The sequence below is a fragment of the Akebia trifoliata genome, chromosome 7, assembly GCF_017979445.1.
Source record: "Akebia trifoliata isolate Shusen 1 chromosome 7, ASM1797944v1, whole genome shotgun sequence".
Taxonomy (NCBI): Eukaryota; Viridiplantae; Streptophyta; class Magnoliopsida; order Ranunculales; family Lardizabalaceae; genus Akebia; species Akebia trifoliata.
The window spans coordinates 32,489,301-32,509,672 of record NC_141381.1 but is presented as its reverse complement, the minus strand read 5'-3'; the positions used below and the strand labels follow the sequence as shown (position 1 = coordinate 32,509,672).

Genomic DNA, 20,372 nt, shown 5'->3' with positions numbered 1-20,372 from the left:
GAAAATGGATAAGGTGGAAACATCAAATTCCATTGTTTGACTGCATTTAAAAATTATCAGGAAAAAAAAATAGAGGAGAGAGAGAGAGAGAGAGAGAGAGAGAGAGAGAGAGAGAGAGCAGGACTAAGATGGGGGGAGGGAGGATGAGGAGAAAGAAGAAGAAGAATAAGGAGGATGAGAGTGGCCATAGATGGCATCGACGATGACTATGACAATGATGATGGTGGGGAAGAAGAGGTGAGGCCGTAGTGGTAGTGGTGGCGGCGATGGAGGTAAAGGAAGAAGAGAGATAAAGAGAAAAAATATGATCGACGATAGTGACGACGACGACGACAGTGAGGTTGAGTGTGATGATGATGATGGTGGTGAGAAAGAAGAAAAAGACATTTTGAAGATAAAAAATTTAGATGAATTTTACTTTCCCACCCATATGAGTGGAAATGTAAAATTCGTGATTTGATGGACCTTTTGATTGGAGTGAAAAATGAATTTCCGTGAACATGTACAATCAAACACATAAAAAATATCATTTTTCATGGGAATTGATTTTCCACCTTATTTTTCATGTGCAATCAAACATACCCTTAGGAAATTGAGGTGTAATAAGTAAAAGTTGGGGTGCCAATAAAAAATTTCTTTTTTAAATTATGAAAAACAAAATAAGATCTGATCGATCATCCATCCCAAAGTAAAATTAAAAAAATTAAAAAATTAAAAAATTAAAAAAATTAAAAATAAAATACGACCGAAACAAATGGCAAAAATAAAAAACAAAAACATCTCCCTCTCTCTCGGTTTGTCCATTTCTCTCTCATCAATGGGAGAGATCAACAATTCGATTTCTACGTCGAAATTTTATCTTTGATTCTTGAAACAGCTGAAAATCGAACAAAAACCCATCAATGCTGTATTGGAAGAGACCTTCAAGAAACACCCATAACAGAAAGAGATCTCAATTTCATCACTCTATAATATCGTTGATCTGTTCTCCTTCTCCTCCTCTTGTTGGATCTGATGTTGATCTTAGATGGATTTCTCAAATGGGTTTCTAAAGGGTTTCTTCTTGTTTCTTTGAAAACGAGACGACGACGATGCAGCTTCATTTCTCTCCTAGTATGAGAAGCATCACGATCTCTACCACCAATGGGTTTCTCGACTTCATGAAGATCAAAGTTGCAGCTCGACACATCTCTTATCGAACTTTCTTTCACACAATTCTCATCCTTGCTTTCTTGTTGCCTTTCGTCTTCATTCTTACAGCTGTCGTCACCCTCGAAGACGTCAACAAGTGCTCATCGATGGGTAGGCTCAATCGAACCCAACCCATCTTTTAATTTATCTTTTGTTTTATTTAATCCTTCAATTATGTTGTTGGAGCGCATTAAATTGGGATCTTATTGTAATTTTTGTAAGTAGTGTTGTTTGATGATTTGGGGAAAGGGTGTTATGGGTATTGTTGTTTGAGTTTAATTTAATTGATGAATTGTGATATGGGTTTGAGTTGGCTTTATTTATTCTTTAATGGGTTTATTCAGTTTGATGGATTGGAATCGAACCCATCCCATAATTATCTTTGTTTATTCTTCAATCATGTAGTTGGTTTTGGCGCATTAAATTGAGATCTTATTGTGATTTGTAAGTGGTGTTGTTTGATGATTTGGGGAAAGGTACCGTTGGTGGTGTTGAGGGTATTATTGTTTGAGTTTAATTTGATTGAATTTGGATTAAAATTGATGGGTTTTGACATGGGTTTGAATTTTCTTAATTTTTTCTTTAATGGGTTTGATGGATTGGAATCGAAATTAAGGTGGTTTAGTTGCAGGGTCTGCTGAGAGATCTGTAAAACAAATGGATCTATCTTGGGTTTTGTTTGATTTAATTTGAATCTTTCTTTTTTCGGTTTGGTATGAGGTCGAGTTTTTTTTTCTTTTTCTTTTTCTCAGTGATTTGTTTGGTAGGTATTGAATTTGTTTTTAAATTGTGATAATTGGATTTTCTGTGGTTTTGCCAATATATGAGTTTGAATTGGTTGTTTGGTTTTAAATTGGGGTGTGAATGTGTGATTCTTTTATTATTGTTTTGTTTAATTTCATTATTTCATTTTTTTTCTTTTGAATTTCGTCTAAGTTTGATAGATTTGAATGCTTTTCTATTTTATATGTTATTTGATAAGGAATACTGTTTGCAGTTCTGTTATTTTATTGGATTCAATGATCATTATATGATTTTTATTTTTCCTTGTGTTTATATGATTTAGATTGTTGGGGAAGGAGATTGGGACCGAGGTTTCTTGGTAGGGCTGATGATTCAGTGGTAAATATATGTTTCTTCTTATGTATTTTTTGATTTGATGGTTTATTTATAACCATTAGATGGAGAGTTCTTCTCCTTATGATGGAAAAATTGTCTAAATTGTTTCTCTTAAGTTGGATCCTTGGTTGGTGTTCAGAGGCTAGTCAATGATTTATACAAGGTCCTCAACCAAGTGAATTCTGAAGAAATCCCAGATGACCTGAAGCTGCCGGAATCATTCAGTCAACTCGTTTCTGAGATGGATAACAAAGAATATGATGCTAAAACATTTGCTATCAAGTTAAAGGCGATGGTATGTCGTAATTTGCAGATATAATCATTTTTATTGTTAAATACAATGGTCTTATTATAATGGTTTCTGATCTCAACTCTTAAGTGCCCCACAATGATACCTAGCACTAAGTAGCATTTTGTGAGTTACTGTTCTTTATAGACTAACCAAGAACTTTTGCCACACTTACAATACCATTGCTCTTTTCCATTTCATAGGTAAGTTGGTTAATGGTTAGTAGCAATGTGAAGGTGGTTTTAAATTTAGTTCATAGTATCAGCACTCGCAGACTTTTACCTACTTAGCAACCAAGATCCATGCATGGATCTTCTACTGACTTTCCTATACTATGTCTTCAATCTGTTTCGTGTCTTATAATAGATTATCTTCATTTCCATATCCCAATATATTCCCACTGATGTTACTAGTCACTATTTTTTAAATCTGAAGCCGCCTAATACAATTCAGCTTCAGTTATGTGAGTTAAAGTTAAATGAATCTGTGAGGAGATAAGGAGGTTGATGGCAGGGCAAATGAAGGGAGAAGCATAGAAAGAAAGACCATAAAGAGAAAGTACATTGGTGTAATGTTACTGGTAATATAAAGGGAAAAAAGAGAAGAAATAGAGGACACCCGTGAGAAAAAAAACAATTAAATAGGTTGGCTATAAGCCTACATTCTTAGCTCGATGAAGTGCGTTGAGTTTCCATTGCCATGATTAAGTAGAACTGGATGCTTGATACAGTACCTTGGCACTATGGAGGCAACATGCGCCTTGATGAACACCTGTCTAGGTGAACTAAAAGTGTTAAAAGAGTACTATCATGGTTTAAAATATCGGAATGTATCAGTCGATACGTATCGATATTGGCCAAGATTTTTTTTTGATAGGAAACATAGAGGGTTTCGGGTATGTATTGGAATGTATCAGTTTGTATTGGCCGATACCATATTGGGTTTTTCATTAAGCGAAGCATTCATTTGTTATGACCTTTTAGACCATGAGTACTATAAGTACGTACACTACCTTATACTTATTGCATAACGTACATTGTCTCAACTATAAATTCATCTGTGCAGATGGAGAAATTTGACAGGGAGGTCAGAGCATCCAAGTTTGCCGAGCTGATGAACAAACATTTTGCCGCAAGTGCCATTCCGAAAGGACTTCACTGTCTCTCTTTGCGTTTAACCGATGAGTACTCCTCCAATGCTCATGCACGCAGACAATTACCATCTCCAGAGTTACTTCCCTTGCTCTCTGACAACTCTTACCATCACTTTGTCGTGTCGACTGATAACATCCTGGCAGCCTCTGTAGTTGTCACTTCTGTTGTCCAATCTGCCACAAAACCCGAAAAGATCATCTTCCATGTCATCACTGACAAGAAGACATATGCGGGCATGCATGCATGGTTCGCACTGAACCCTCTCTCCCCAGCAATTATCGAGGTGAAAGGTGTTCATCAGTTTGATTGGTTAACAAGAGAAAATGTACCTGTACTTGAAGCTGTGGAGAACTATCATGGGATCAGAAATTACTACCATGGAAACCACGTTGCTGGGGCCAACCTAAGTGAGACTACTCCACGGATTTTTGCTTCAAAATTGCAGCACAGAAGTCCGAAATATATTTCAATACTCAACCATCTCCGGATATATCTCCCAGAGGTATTAGGATGTGAGCTAAATCTTTATTCTTTTCTTAGTAGGAGATTTGAAACATTTTGATGCTTGAATGTAGAATATTTGCGTAGACCTGATAGTAAAGAGCTTGAAATTGCTTTGGGAATATGTCTTAGATTGAGTTCGATTCTACCAACTTTCATGGGAACTTGCAGATTCAGTTGTTCTTATTAAAATTACTAGAAATAAAACCAAAAAGCCATCATGAAAAATAGAGAAGGGAAATGTAAGTAAAAAAAATTAAAAAAAGAAGTGAGGGATGATTGGTAGAGGAAAAATTATAAAATAGGTATCATTGGAGAATACTTAAGAAAGAAAGAGTAGTGTGATCTTTCTTATATTTTTGGAAGGATCACAGGGATTTATGAGTTGCATTTCTTGTGGTGTCTGTTGGTGGGAACGGGAACGTGAGGAGGGGTGGAGGCTTTTATCTTTCTATTTTTTTTTTCTTGTATTATCTTTGGATGCGCTTTTGTTGAAGCATCCTGACTGATCACCTTGTAATGTATGTATTATATTTGGGAAATGGAGTTTGGCTCTTGTCCCAAAATTTTATATTGTTACATAGAAGTTTGGGTTCTATTAGGACAAGTATCTTTCTATTTTATTTTTCTTGTATTATCTATGGATGGCATTTTTGTGGAAGCATCCTGACTGATCACCTGTTGATGTATGTAACAGCTGTTCTCGAACCTTGACAAGGTGGTCTTTTTAGATGATGATGTTGTAATTCAGCGTGATTTATCACCCCTTTGGGATATTGATCTTGAGGGCAAGGTTAATGGGGCTGTAGAAACCTGTAAAGGGGAAGGACAAGTGGGTAATGTCCAAGCGGTTCAAGAACTACTTCAATTTTTCTCATCCCCTGATCGCAAAGCATTTAGACCCTAATGAATGTGCGTGGGGTTACGGGATGAATATTTTTGATCTGCGTGTGTGGAGGAAGACGAATATAACAGACACATACCATTTCTGGCTTAAGGAGGTAAACGTTTTTCAGAAGTTTTTGTACATTGGTTCTTCTTTCAGCCCTTCTTAGGTTCAATATTTTTGGATTTCTTGAATTACAAAGTCCATATGTTGAGCTGCTTCATTGCCTTATTGTATTCATGAGGAGATTTTTTCTTTTTGGTGCAGAATCTGAAATCAAACTTGACCATGTGGAAGCTTGGTACGCTGCCGCCTGCTTTAATTGCGTTCAAAGGCCATGTTCGCCCGATTGACCCATCTTGGCACATGTTAGGCTTGGGCTACCAGAATAAAACCAATGTCGAGAGTGTGAAGAAGTCTGCAGTAATACACTACAATGGTCAATCTAAACCATGGCTAGAGATTGGCTTTGAGCATCTTCGGCCATTTTGGACTAAATACGTCAATTACTCCAACGAATTCGTAAGGAACTGCCACATCTTGGGGTTGTAGTGAATCGATCGAGAAGACGAAGAAAGATAGACGAGATGAAAGATATAATTCTTATGGATACCTTTGGCTGTGTGGCATGAAAGTTTTTGCAGGATTCATTAAAGAAAAAAATTGGAAAACCGACGATTCGGGTTATGCTGTCTGATCAGGGTACTCTGCCATCCCTCCGACTTGCTTGAGGAGACACCCTGCATTACAGAAAGGCATGAGAGTCAATTCTTTCACTTTGTAACATAGCTAATTCATGCTTTATTTTTTTCATCAAAAATTGGTTGGCGCTGATGGCACTATCAGACATGCAGAATAAGGGTAACACTGAACACGATCGTAATGCCAACTCAGAATACCCATAGATGATAGAAGGGAGGAGGCTGGACTGATTCTTTTGCAGGCATCCCATATATATCCTTTCAACATATATATTTTTTTGCCTATTTTCCTATACTTTTGGTTGGGTCTCCCATTTTACGTTGATTATTAATTAGTGGGTCATGGATATTGTTGTGTTACAGATCCCATTCAATTTGGGAATTATTCATAGAGTATTTGTCAGAATTCATGAGAATATTGAAATTGTGCAGATAATTCTTTTTGGCCTGTCTCAGTGTATTTCCATTTGATGATTTGGGGTTTGTATGACTCTGATATGGTGGGTTATTTAAAAAAAAAGAAAGAAAAACAAAATGATAAGTTGTAATCAGTAGTTGAGTACTTAAAATTTCGTAACTTTGAAAGAGTATCACCCCCATCACTTGAGATTTCAAAAAATGGTATATTTTCATGGCATGGTCCAAAGTTTTGTGCTCTTTCAGAATGTTTCAGCAAAACATTTCAGTTACAGACAACACTTTCACGTTAGAATGTGCGATATGAGGTACAAGCTTGAGGTCAGTCCAATGTGACTCATTATTATCTTTTCTTTTTGTAACGTTTTCCTCCATCTTTGCATCCTTGCGAGTGTTTGTTTTGCTTTTCAACAGTACTGTTTTGATTTGTCTGCAGCTCTGAATCAACCCCTCCCCCCTCTTTGTTTAGCTTATTTATAAATAAAATAACATTAAGAACTGACAAGATTAATTACATTCAATTACTCCAAAAAGAAAAAAGAAAGAAGAAAAAAAAAAGAAAAGTCAGGACCAAAAAATGGATTTAAACAGTCAATATTTTCATTTTGGGATATTTGATTTTCCAAGACCCAAATCAATGCAAAATTACACAATTTTCCAAGACCCAAATCAATGCAAAATTACACAATTTTCCAAGACCCAAATCATGATGAAATTTGCTCCAATTTTCACCCAACTTTTGGGGTGGTACCACAAGGAGCATGCCAACACATTTATGTGGTTGAGTGGACCCAAATCATGTGCAACGCTGTTGTTTTTGGCTTCGGTGGTATGTTGAATCCTTCCAACCGTCTCTGTTTCTGTTCCTTGTGTGCAAGCTCGAACCAGTACGCTACTTGGGAGATCATCCAATATACATAGATAAGAGAAGCCAAGCCATTTATTTCCGTCTTCAGAAATTTACAAAGAAGATAAATTGGAAACAGGAAACTAGAAACTAATCATACACATGGAACTAACTATCAAAAACAACCCACCCCCATCTAATTTTTATTTTTTGTTTAAGAAAAGAAAAAAGATAAAAAAGAACCTAATACATTTTCACTCCTTATGAAGAAAGAAAATAATGAAATCCCAAGATCACTTGCTGAATCTTTGAACCCCTTGCCGCTTATGGTCTGTGATATACATATTTTGTTCTTGGGTCCACAATAAGACCCTTCCCTCCATTCACTTCAAGATCATGCCTGCATAAACATCATCGTCAGATATTCGGACCTAGGATTCTAATTTTGTAACAAAATAATTTGAAAGGAAAAAAAAAAAAACCTAACTGGAACACAAAATCAGGGATCGTCAACTGCTCACGAGGAACATATCGGAACAACTGCAGAAGCCGGTCAACGTAAACCACCTTATTCCACACCTAGAGAATTAAAATAAAAAACCTTATGTACCATCAGCTTTCAAAGAGAAAGAGTTAGATATGGAATATCTTGGTCGCCGGTTCTTTCTTGAAGAAAACCCAAACGGTTGAAGATGTATTTCACCTCTCACTTAGTTGAATGAAGATGAAACAATAAGACATACCTCACCATCTACGAACATTTGCAAAGCAAGGATGGCAGCCTTCACTCCAAATGTTGGATGAAGAACATATATCGCCTGTGTAGGAGCAGGAGAAGTCAATTTCTTTCGATAAATAGAGAAAAAATCCAATTTGGAGGACAAGAGTGTGCTTTCTAATAGGATGGTAAAATTAGATGTTCATACATGCAGGTTATGCTTGTGTTTCCGACCAAGTATTTGTTGTAATCGCCTCATCCATCCCAAGTCTGGTTGTCTGTTTACTCCAAATTGCAAAGTAATCAGAGGAAGTAAAAGAATGGCATACAATCAACATATATAGAAAGAATTTCTGGGAAAAAAATATACTGGACTTCAAGAAGAGAATTCTTTACAGGGATGATCTATGTACGACTCTTAGTGATCCAGTCAGTAAAACAATTAGCATAGAAATAAAAAAAATTAAAGTATCTTCTATATATTTTGCAAGTCGATCATACTATACTTACAGCTGCAAAGATGCTGCGGAATGGAAGTAAACAATAGTATAAGGCTTCTGTATCAAGGGCTCAAACTCCTGAAATTAATGATAAAGAGAACAGTTTCAGTCCTAACAGTTAATCTACAATATAGGCATTACTTGAAACTTGCAAGCAAAATGTCACACAATCACAAAGGCATTAGAAAGAGAAGCATGGAATTTTGCAAAATTTAATCCAAGGTTGGGGGATGTAGCAACAATTACTTCACAGAAGCTTCGTATGATGGATACTAGACGAGTCAATTCATACAGCTACCACAGTGGGAAAACTCAGTTTAGTTTATCTATACAACAACAAAGCCATATCTCAAAGATTTGGTTTATCTATTGAAAATGAAAAAAAACATTTTTGGGTTCGTTTCAACAGGAAATTTCTAATAGTCAATAAATGGGAGATTGGTGTAATCCACAACCTGTATACCTTTACTACATGAAGCACAAACCGCTCCAGATCAAGACATCGCAGCAGAAAATGAGCTCCCACAACAACCATTACAGGGCGTCCCTCACTGTCTACCCCACCACGATAACTGAAATAGCATATTGGGGGGGAAAAATACGTAAAATGCAAATGTCATATAAAACCATTCAAACCAGTTACTTGCATCCAACAATAAAAATGTATGCTTGAAATGCTTGGCACCATTTTATGGTTATAAAATATCTCAAGTCCTTGGTGGATGCCACTAATGTAAATAGCAATAAATCCTGGGTACAACCAAAAATGTACAAGAAGAAGATTTTTAATTAACTGAAATGCCAAGAAACATACCAAACAATAATGATAATAATCTAAGATATGCATTCATATATAGTATAGAAAAGATTACTTACACAATTTTCATTTCTGCAATTTCAGAAAGATTAAGAGAATTAGCTTTAGCAAGATATCTAGAATGAAGCGAGTATTCCTCAGCAACAGACAATGGAGGACCACCAAGATCACCAAATCCGAGCAATTTGGCACAACTAAAACCGCTCTGTGCTTGAGAAGATTTTTCCCATTGTTCCTTACGCCTCTGATCTGGATCTTTAATTATGGACATGAATGCAGGATCCAGATAAGAGTCCAAATACGTTGATTTCCTGTTAACACAATAGTCATCCAGTAGAGTTGGTCAATCCCTGGGGCGGATCCCGCCTACCTTGACATAGAGCATCTAAGGTGCCCAATTTTTTGACAACCCTGCTTGAATTGGCAAAAAAAAAGAATTGAGCTAAATTTTCTGGTAAGTCCACTAACCGCCTCATTGTCAGTCCAACATCACTGACAGGAAGATCCAGTGGGGCTTTGGGAGATTGAGGAGCGGTCTTTGTTACAACTGGCAAAGGTTTTATTCTAATTTTGCGTTCATCTATTGTTGTCTCACCGTTCTCGTCCCCAACATCTGCAGGAAGCTTTGATAATGCCACCTCCTCCTCGTTTTTATCCCGAGGAAAGTAGAGTGGTAGCAATCTGCATAGTGGAATGGCAACAAGAAATACTAAATCAAAAAAGAAGAAAAAAGGCATAAGGATATAAAATTGTAAAGATAAAAAGTCTAACATAATCATACCATACCGCATGGCATCATATCAACTTATTAAAAAAAGAGAACACTTTTTAATATTAGTGAAAGAGAAACAAAACCAGATAACAGAAGTACCTTTTATATATCTCTGTATCAGAGGCTGTCGTAGTACAAAAAACAATGGCTGTGATCTTATCTTTATGCTTCTCCAGAAACCGTCGAACAGTCCCTAATAAATTGCACATGAAAGATGATATGGACAAAAGGGAACAGGATTAAAAAGGGTCCTGAACAATTTGAGATAAAAAAATGAAACAGACCAAAGAGGATATATACATAAACATACAAACACACATACATCCACAAATGCATGTGCCTGTACAAGATATGCACCATACAGAGAAATATTTGAGAAATTACGAAAAGACATAAGGGTCAAACGAAGAACATTGTAAGATCATGTAGGGAGATATCTTACTGATCGCTACATGAGCAGCTGGTTCACGAGGATAATTTTTAGCCTCAGTATATATGCAGCCAGTTGCAATGCTGCATTTAAACATGTTCCATCACTTCCAAAAGACATAGGCACAACAAATGAATGTAGTTAAAAGCATGCAATATATTTAGCATCTACCACACACCCACCTCTGAAGACCGCTCTCAATGAGAAGCTCAAGGCAGGAGCGGTAGCAGTGACTCAGAGCATTCTCTGCAGCGGTATGATATTTAACGGCATACTTGGGCCCTACGGTATGAATTACCTTCCTGAGATATCACACGTGGTAAACACAGAAACAAGTCGATCAAAATACCACATAAAGATTAGAGAAACAGAGAAGACACATACCATTCGCAACATGAACACGGAAATATCTGATACGCATGCAAATTTTGACAACTGTTTATAAGAAAAATATGAGAACAATAGTGGCTACCCAACCAGACACAATGGCATTCACCTATACTGAGTGCTTGTAGCTATGACACAATCAACACATACAATGACGTGATATTTTGTCTCATTATATAAGGATTATCAGATAACCAGGAATGGAGGAGTTGAATTAAACATGAAAGAATAAAGGAAAAATATTGTTTTGTACCTAGTTTGCTTGTAGCTATTTTTATTGGTGTAAATAAAAAGATTTTCAAAAAAAGAAAGAAAGAGAGAAAATAGGAAAAAAAAAAAAGGAACACAACCCATACACCTTACCTGGCAGGAAGATCATATGCATTTGTAACCTTTGACATTCCTGTTCGGCATCCACCCTGTAAAGAATTGAAAGCATATCAAGTCAGTCCAGATGACACAGCATCTTATTCCAGACCCAAAACAAATACAACTCAAATGAGCCATGTAAAACAGGTAACCCATTTTTCTGGGTGAGCCATGTTGAACAATTAACGTAGCCCAGGACATAACTATTTTACACTTTTTTCCTCCTTTTGTTTCCTACTATTGTTTTCAACATAATTGCATATGTTTTACCCTCACCTGCTAAATCCCTTTAACACAATAAATGATTTCAACAAAAATGCTAGCTAAGCAAACAATTCCAACTACATTTTTCTTACCAATGTTGCACACTCTTCAGCAAGACCAGGACCAGCCGCAGCATGCAGGCCAGGGCTGCTGTGTGCTTCATCCAAACTCTGCAAGTCATCCACTCAAGAAATGAGTCTCAGAATTCAACTCAATCATCAATCAATTATTCGGTTTGATAAAAAACATTCATAATGATAAAGTTAAGGTTTGGGAATAATTCAACAAGGTAAACACCGGGAAAGGGAACAAAAATCAGGAGTATTGAAAAATAAAATATATATTATTAATTATGAAAATATAAAAAATGTACAATTCATTTGTTAAACAAAGATATAAATTTCATATTATAAAAAAGTATTTTTTTTCAAAATTTCAAGAACAGGGATAGAGAAGAGTACTAATCCTCCAAAGAGAGATACGAATTTAAATTCTAACATGACCCACACATAGAGAATGTAATATTTACAAATGTGTCAGTTTCACCAACTAATTGATTTCGGATAAATACCTATCATTCGAGGTCTAGAAACATACACAAATATTAAAGGAATAAATTGGGAAGTTCAAGTAAGCCATGTTCACCTCATTAGTGGAGTTAACAACAGCATCCACCTCAAGATTCCAAGGGTTGCCCCGCCACAGATATATCTTTGAATTAATTTCTTGATCAACTGGAAACCTTGACAATGTCCCACTGACACCCCCATCTGCCTCCGAAGACGTAGTTAGAGGATCCGAAAAGTATGAGTTAAGAAACAAAGGATCCTCATTCCCATATGCAAACGAGGATCTCTGCTCTGGATCGATCCATCGAGGAACTTGATCGAGTGTCACCGCGTAATCTCCACTGTCTGTAGGTAACCCACCACGGGCAGTGTCCGACACCACACTACGGTACATTTTACCGACCCCAAAACCAAAAATTTACAACCTTGTCAAATTCCTTCAAGCCTATCTCACTAAACCCAATGATTCCCCTTCTCTTGCCTAAACCAACATTCCAAATAGACTCTAAACCTTTCAGAATTTAGGCATCAATCCTACATAAAATTGTAAAACCTAAAAGCCTAATTGAAACATGATTTTCCTGCAAAAACAAAACTGTAAATTATATCAGAAAAGTTCTACCAAAATTACACCTTTTAATCACTTAGTGAAACAAATCCATTTAAAATTGGGGAAATTTCTATTAGATTTACTAAACTAAAAGTCGAAACAACAAAAACCCATATCCTAAACAACAAAACAAATCAAAATTCAAAAAAATTTCACCTGAAACAATCATACCTTAGGTACTTCGAGCACGAACCAGATATTTGGGAAGCTTAATTCAATAAAATTTCGCGAAACCAAAAAAAAAAAAAAAAGCTAAAAAACAAGAGAAAAAAATGGAGAGACAAAAATAAAAGAATTATAAAACCATAATTGTCGAGCTCTGGATAAAATCAATTGAAGATGATAAAGGATACCTAAAAATCCTTTTTTTTTTTTGTTTGTTTTTTTCCCCAACCTCATAGACCTCGCAAATGCTTCGTTTGATTACAACTGTTCTTGCTGTCCTGAATTAGGGCGGTTTCTGGCTGGGCCTGGTTGAGTCCTAACCCGACCCTAAAGAGGCGGGTTTATATCAAGACCAAACCTACAGTCTTGGGGTGTCAATGAACAGGTTCGGGCCGGGCTTGGTTGACCCTAACCCAGCTCTAAAGAGGTGGGCTCCACCTAGATAAGCCCTAATATCACTATCGGACCTAACTCGACTTAGCCCTAGACATAGCTCTTTACGGGCTCGGGCTTGACTCTGTCTTGGTTCAGGTCAAATAAAATGACTAAAATTCAACATATTTAATGAAAAATTATATTTTTAAAATACTTTTGTTTGTGTATTTAATATTATCCAATTGACTTTTAAATTAATGCCTTATTAATCTATAAAAAATTTAGATCATAGTTTTTTTTACGACGGGTGTTTTGAACCCGTAGCTTGACTAGTAGGGCAAGACAACTGATCTCTTAGAAAACCATATCTCGCTCAAATCCTCACAAACCACACATACCAAGTAAACAGCGATAAGTCCTCGTGAGCGAGGCCAACGGGAGGAGATCATAATTAAATTGTAAGTAGCAATACTTTTTAATTTAATTAAAAAAAATTTCATTTAATTAAATATATTAGGAATATTTATATAAGATTTACGAGCAACCGGTTTGGGCACTATAAGACCCTAGCCCAACCAAGATTTTATGTGCTAAAAATGATTAAGCCTGGCCCTACCTTTGTGGGCTCAATAGGAAGGCCTTAACCCTTGTTTTCTTAGGCGAACCGGGCTAACGAGCTTATGGGTTGAATTGACACCCCTATATATTCCTATCGGACTGTCTATGCCCGAGTCCAATCTTAATTGGTCAGGTTGGGTTGATTTTTGAGTTTACCAAAACATGCACCAAAAAATGAAAAATTATCAAAACGGTGCTCTATTCAAATTAATTTTAAAAATGGTAATTTATCATTTTTACCGGAACTATAAGAAATAAAATGAACATTTTTTTTACAATTTGCATATCCAAAATACTCTTTTTTAACTTTATATTGAAATTAATTAATTACCCTTCTTTTAATTTACATTCAAATTATATTTATACCCTCCAATCTTTATTATATAAAAGAGTTGAGTTTTGATAAAATGTGAAGAGTAAAAATGATAAAAAGGTAGAAAAAAGAAAACATGGCATTTTTTATATGAAAAATGTCAAAATTACTGTTCAATTTTTTTTTTTACTGTTTGAGAAGCGGGTAGAGGTGAAAGTAAAGGTTTTTTACGTGCTTTTATTTTCATTTGTTATAAAATGATACATCTATTTCATATACATCTAAAATATACTAATGAGCCGAGAAGTTGGACATTGTTAGACCCTAACTCAATTCGGATTTAATGGGTTGATTTTTTTTTAGCCAGACCCTACTTTTGTGGGCTCAAGAACAGAGCCCTAACCCTTCATTTTTCGAGCAGTATGAATTGGATTGTTGGCCAATGGGCTCAATTGGCACCCCCATCCCCAATTCATCATTTATGGAAAAACACATATATTAAATATTAAATCTTGTTGTCCACTCCCTATACAATGAGGTATAGTTGATACACCTCCATCTATTTAAGAAGAATAATGATTTTTTGACGCCCTCCTCTGACGTACGCCCCCTACACCCCCATCACTGAACTGTAGATCATTTACCTCGAGATACACAGAACATCAAATATTTTTCTTATGTATCCCGAGGCAAATGATCTACGATTTTGTGTCTGTTAGAGGGGGTGTCAAATTATCACGACTCATTTAAGAAATTTTATTTGCATCCTGAAACATTTGACTATCTTTACCTACACATATATTTACAACTATTATATTTTTAATCCATAGTTTTCTTGTCCTTATGGGCCAACATGAATATCATGTACGGTGATCCAATAACATAAGGATTTGTCCACAATGTGTATTACATTCAATATTGTAAAAAAATTAATCCATTCTAACATTTTTAACCCCATTATAAAAGTGACTTTAAATCTAGACTATCAATTTAAATTGCCCATTGAGGTCAACTTTCCATATTGTCATTAATTGCAAAATGAATTAAATTTTTATAGAGAAAACAGGGTAAAATGTAGGTTAATCATCATCATCTTCATCTTTTTCTTAACATTTACTTATAATTTCATGTATGTAAACTTTGAAATATATTTCTTAAACAAATAATTGTAAATTTTCTATCTTTTCACCTAAAACTTAGATTTATACAAGTCATTATTGCTATTGGATCATCTAATATTAATAAGGAATAAGCCAACCCGACTTGGATTGGGCTTGAGCTCAGCATTTCATGCCAGTGGTTGGGTTGGGTGCGGGAATGGGTTGGTGTTTGTCAAGTGTGAGTTGGACACAAGTTGAACCCCAACCAACCCTAGTTGCAACGCTAACAAAATGCCGAGGCCACCACCAATGCCTAGAAATCCTCTGCTACCTCAATTTTCAAAGAGAAATGTTCAATCTCTTAGTAAGGTCAATCTCATGTTAGAAAAGATTCTCATGGTACAAGTACGAGGAAGAAAATAAGTATATTGAAAGGGGGGATGACTTACTCGATTAGATTCCCATAGCATTATAATGTCGGTTGTCGTCTCGTTGGGACTATTTCTCGTATATCATTTTTCTTTAAAATAAACACATTCACTTTAATTCATATATAAATTTATCTTGAAGACGACAAAGTCTTGTCTAAAATATCTAAATTTATTTGAACAACAATAACAATATCTAACCCAAAAGGTTAAATTTATTTTCCACAACAACAACAAAGCCTAGTCCCAATGATCTAAACTTACAATTTGAGATTAACTAAACGGAATCATGTGCCTCTATTCCACTCTGTTCAGAGCCAAGTTATTCATCTAAGTTTATTCCACACCTCAATAACTCTCGCCAAGGCCGTTTTAAAACTTCCATTCACTCCTTTCGCCTCCCTGACGTTCTCTCTAATATGTGTCGCTTGCAATCTCAGCCCTTCATTTTCCATGATCTCCCTGATCTTCACTCCAATTTCCTCCCCACACACCACCTTTTCCCCACCCCATCCCCAATTCTGAACCCAAACCCCCAGTCCACTTCTCTCCACCACCTCAGCATTAATCTTCTGGTCCCCACCTTGTGGCCATGCTAACATGCGCACACCATACCACGCTGCCTCAGTAACCGAGTTCCACCCACAATGACTGACAAACCCACCAACAGCTGGGTGACTCAGTACCTCCCCTTGGTCAACCCAAGCCTTCACCACCAACCCTTTATCCTTCACTTTCTCCATGAACCCATCACCCACAACTTCCTCCACTTTCTCTTCTTCCTCTTTATCAACTTTCTTATCCTTCACCACCCACACAAACCTACACCCACTCCTCACCAACCCAACACCCAACTCTCTAATTTGCTCTCTTGACATAGCTGTCCTGCTTCCAAAGCTAACATACACCACCGAATTCTCTGGTTGATCATCAAGCCAATCTAATCGTGGGCCCCTTTCAAAATCACACGGCTCCAATGGCCCAATTGGGATCAATGGTGGTAACCCATTGACCACTTTGCCTCCATTAAGAGCAGTAACTAACTCAGCCTCTAAACCATCAAATGTGTTTATTAGAATCCCATTTGATTCTATAATCTTTCGACCATTTTCTATGAATTGGGTTGCAAAGAGAGTGTTTTGGTCTAGAAGTATTGGTGGAATCCATGATTTGGGTATTGGGTGTGAAGCAGGAATTTGAATTGTTTCGCTAAATTTATCAGAAGGGTTGCTAGATTTAGAGTCGACAATGGTGGGGTAATAGGCACAAAGAGAGAACATTTTGGCTGATGAGGTGAAGAGAATGTAGTTAGGAAGGCAAAGAGCTTTGGTTATGGGTATGAAAGCAGAGGCCAGTGAGATGTCAGTGATGAGAGCAGAGAGAGGTGGAGATGAAGAAGAGAGGAGAGGAGAGAGAAGGTGAGCTGAGCGACGGATGGCTTCGAATTGGAGGAAAAAAGGGTCCTTAGAGTTAGCTGTGGTTGGATCCAAGGGGAGGAGATGAAGTTCTTTTGGTGTAATTTGAGGGAAAGAAGAAAGAAAGCGAGAGATGAGTTGTGACTCGGAGAGTGAAACAGTTGGGTGGGTGGTGATAAGGGTGACTCGGCAGTTATGTTTAATGAGTGAAGCTGCAAGTCGGAGGAAAGGTGTCAGATGACCCATGCCGGAGCTAGGGAGGAGAGCAACGTGAGGTGGGGATTGGGTGATGCCGGGATCTGACATTTCCGGTGGAGGTGGTGGTGAATGGTGATTGACTGTGGTTGTGATAGATAAATTTGAGAAAAATATATATATGAATGAGTGAGTGGTTGGCTAGTTGTTGACACGGGAAAGTGTACTAAATGCAGACAATAGTATCCTTGTGGTTCAGATCTACTGTTTCATAGACTGTCACGTCACCTAAGTTGATTGAATATGCCACGTCCCCGAGGCAGATTATCACGACTAAAAGAAGAAAAAAATCCTGATGAATACACACGATTGACGTGACAAGAGCACAAAATCATAAATTATTTTTCACGAGGATACACAGAAAAAAGATGTGTAATTCTATACCCTTATCATGTCAGCTGCATACCAAGATAAATTGAGTCATGATGAATGCAAGAGATTTTGGTACGTGGTTGACATGACAAGAGCACAAAATCATAAATCTTTTTTGAGTTGTGATAATCTAATTACCCTACTTGACAAACTCAATCGACTATTTGACGTGATAAGTTTGGAAACTATAGATCTGTGCTCTTTGGGAAACACGATTCCCTCGAGATACACTTTTTATGGGGAAGTGCAGTCGTGTATCTCGAGGAGCACATATCTACGATTCCCAAACTTTGCATGTTAGGGTAACCGATTGAGTTTGTCAAGTAGGGTAATTAGATTTTCACGATTCATCTTCTTTTTTCTCTCTCTCTCTCTCTTGCCCACACTTTCTCTACCCACAAATTTTAATTTTAAGATTTCAAATCTTAAAATAGGTTGTTGGGTTAGATGGATTGCCACATTGGCAAATATAACATTACAACCTTTTAGATTTTATGAAAAAATTCATCTTAAAAAAAAAAAAAAAAAAAAAAAAAAAATTAAACTTGATCCAAGGTGTTGAAAATGAACGATTACCGAGCACTTAAATTTAAAATTAAAATTCAATGATGAAAATTAATCGTTTTTTAAGCTCATACAATTTCGTCCTCTACAATCCCGTGGCATCGGATCATGTTTTTGAATGCCACAAAGTAATCTAATGAATTTTTTTTCCTTTTTTCATTGTGGGTGGGAGAGACATTCTCTCTCTCTTATTGTTGATGTTAATTTTTTAAAAGTCTAGTTTAAAACACGTTTTATACCTCTAACTATTAAAATAATAAATAAAAAAAGTCGATTTTTTTTTAAAGAAGTGTTTTTTATGTTTTAAAAACATATTTTTTTTTTCAAATTAATAATAGTAACTTATTTTTTGTAGGACTATGATTGACTTTTATGGCCTTATATTATTTGTCATTTAGTTCATAAATGTTATTTAATGTGTATTTTATGAAGATGTTTTGATGTTATGATTTTTTTTTAATGATGTATCATTTTGCTCGAGGGATACACTACTGGTTAAACTTGGTTTTTTTTTTTTTTTTTAATATATCATAAAATGTATAATTATTTGTGAAAAAGTAATCTCATTTATTTCTCGCTTTGTTTTCATCTTTTTCATCTTTTCTAAGGTTTTCTATTGCTATTTTAAACCCATATTCCAACTCGGTGACAATGATTCAAGCTAGAAAGGTGGCATATGCAAACACACATGTTTGACAAGCTTATTTGTAATTTAAGATATTAATTAAGGGAGATTTAATTTGAAGATTACATAATAATAAAAAATAGATATTTTTTTAATTTTAAAAACTAACCAATTGATTTTAAGGACGTGAGATTACAATTTTCTTAGTTTTTTATCAAAATGACCAGCTTAGATCTTATATGTGTTTCTTCTCTATTTCTAATGGATGGTATATATTAGTTTATGCTAAATCAATTTTTTCCTCCAAATATGGTAAATAAGTTGAAGAGTCATTGATTGATAAGTTGAGCTTGAGAATATGCTTCATGTGAGAATCATGGTTTCAAAACTTGTCTGAGATCGAGACATATTGCCTGAGTCGTCTCGGTATCAAGTATAGACGAGACAGATAAACAAATCAATTTTTCAGACGAGTTATTAAATCCACGTTCATTTTCATTTTTTTGAATAAGACGTCTCAAATGTATTGGAAAACTCATCCGAGACGACTCAATATCTGACATGGATGACATGAGATGTAAAATCGAGTTTTAAAATCATGGGGAGAATTATGTTATTTTATTTCACAGATAAAATAGTATACATGTTTCCATTTGGCCACCTAGGGAGAACAACCATTGCATCCCAACAACTACAAATGCATCAATGAAGAACAACCTTATTCATAGTAGACAATAAAGGAGAAATAGATAACTGAGGGATAATTTTATTTCACAAATAAAATAATAAACATCTTTGCATTTGGCCACCTAGAGAAACAACCACCTTTGAATCCCAAGAACTACAAATGCATCGATGAAGAACAATAACATTATTCATAGTAGATAATAAAAAAGAAATGGATAGTCCCTTAATTATTTGCCATACAAGACCTTATTCATGATGGATACCTACAAACACTTTTTTTTTTTAAGTAATAAATAAAGAAGCTTAAAAAAAATATAAATAATAATGGAGAGATCTGATTTGGAGAAGTGAAGCCTAACATTTTCTTGAATTGGTAAAAACTAAAGATACTATTTTTTTTTTCTTTCTCTTAATCTTAAATAGAGATATGTTTTGTGTGAGTAAAGAAGCCTCATGTGGTGTTGAGTTGAAGCCTCAAAAGTAGGCATGGTGATTGACATGTTATTGTGTTTCATGGAATTCGGAGGAAACCTCAAATTTTCTCCTCAAATTAGTAATAGAAAAAGGTGGGTTTTGAAAATTAAATATGGGGTGATATTTTGGGCATGGTTTAAATTAAGAGTCGCGATGTTTTGACCCGAAAATTTTACTTGGTCTATACTTGGTCGAAGTGGCAAGTGCATAGAACCATAGACCTTTTTCTTCGGGATACACAAGGAAAAAGATTTATGGTTCTGTGCACTTGTCACGTTGACCGAGTACAAACCGAGTGAAAATATTCGAGTCAGAATATCATTATAGTCTTAAATTAATATTAACGAAATGAAATGACCGGGTCCCATTCCAATTTTTGAAAAAAAAATGCCAATATATTACAAGATCACACACTTAAAAAATATGTTTTCAATCTTAAT

The 20,372-nt window shown here is 35.8% G+C and overlaps 2 protein-coding genes and 1 pseudogene across 5 annotated transcripts; 1 reads left to right on the top strand and 2 right to left on the bottom strand.

The window, feature by feature from the left end:
- Positions 1-753: 753 nt before the first annotated feature.
- LOC147399162 (putative galacturonosyltransferase 13) lies at positions 754-6,289 on the top strand (annotated as a pseudogene). The gene is made up of 6 exons (XR_015180101.1): positions 754-1,302; positions 2,258-2,313; positions 2,450-2,605; positions 3,665-4,255; positions 4,952-5,255; positions 5,408-6,289. The product of XR_015180101.1 is annotated as a putative galacturonosyltransferase 13 (transcript).
- Positions 6,290-7,172: 883 nt separating this feature from the next.
- LOC147399161 (uncharacterized) lies at positions 7,173-12,879 on the bottom strand. Of its 3 annotated transcripts, none has more exons than XM_086448618.1 (15): positions 12,713-12,879; positions 12,008-12,512; positions 11,455-11,532; positions 11,093-11,148; positions 10,525-10,644; positions 10,355-10,425; positions 10,012-10,105; positions 9,609-9,821; positions 9,200-9,451; positions 8,787-8,895; positions 8,334-8,401; positions 8,032-8,101; positions 7,849-7,923; positions 7,627-7,684; positions 7,173-7,505 (listed from the first exon to the last, which is right to left on the bottom strand). In XM_086448618.1, exons 2-15 carry the CDS (start codon positions 12,323-12,325, stop codon positions 7,489-7,491), a joined length of 1,599 nt encoding a protein of 532 aa, XP_086304744.1. In that variant the 5' UTR covers positions 12,326-12,512; positions 12,713-12,879; the 3' UTR covers positions 7,173-7,488. The 3 variants fall into 3 exon arrangements, with proteins under 3 accessions (XP_086304744.1, XP_086304743.1, XP_086304742.1); XM_086448617.1 differs by having other exon boundaries at positions 7,593-7,684; positions 12,008-12,526; positions 12,713-12,878; XM_086448616.1 differs by having other exon boundaries at positions 7,593-7,684; positions 12,713-12,878.
- Positions 12,880-15,673: 2,794 nt separating this feature from the next.
- LOC147399160 (UDP-glycosyltransferase 708G1-like) lies at positions 15,674-17,373 on the bottom strand. Its single transcript, XM_086448615.1, has one exon. It carries the CDS (start codon positions 17,259-17,261, stop codon positions 15,867-15,869), a length of 1,395 nt encoding a protein of 464 aa, XP_086304741.1. The 5' UTR covers positions 17,262-17,373; the 3' UTR covers positions 15,674-15,866.
- Between the last annotated feature and the right edge of the window lie 2,999 nt (positions 17,374-20,372).

Excerpts from the sequence above, each read along its gene's own strand:
- LOC147399160 (XM_086448615.1), bottom strand. The coding sequence starts at position 17,261 with ATGTCAGATCCCGGCATCACCCAATCCCCACCTCACGTTGCTCTCCTC.
- LOC147399161 (XM_086448617.1), bottom strand. The coding sequence starts at position 12,325 with ATGTACCGTAGTGTGGTGTCGGACACTGCCCGTGGTGGGTTACCTACA. Across the intron at positions 11,533-12,007 it reads TTGTTAACTCCACTAATGAG|AGTTTGGATGAAGCACACAG; the intron begins GTGAACATGGCT and ends GATGACTTGCAG. Across the intron at positions 8,402-8,786 it reads TTGTGCTTCATGTAGTAAAG|GAGTTTGAGCCCTTGATACA; the intron begins GTATACAGGTTG and ends CATTAATTTCAG.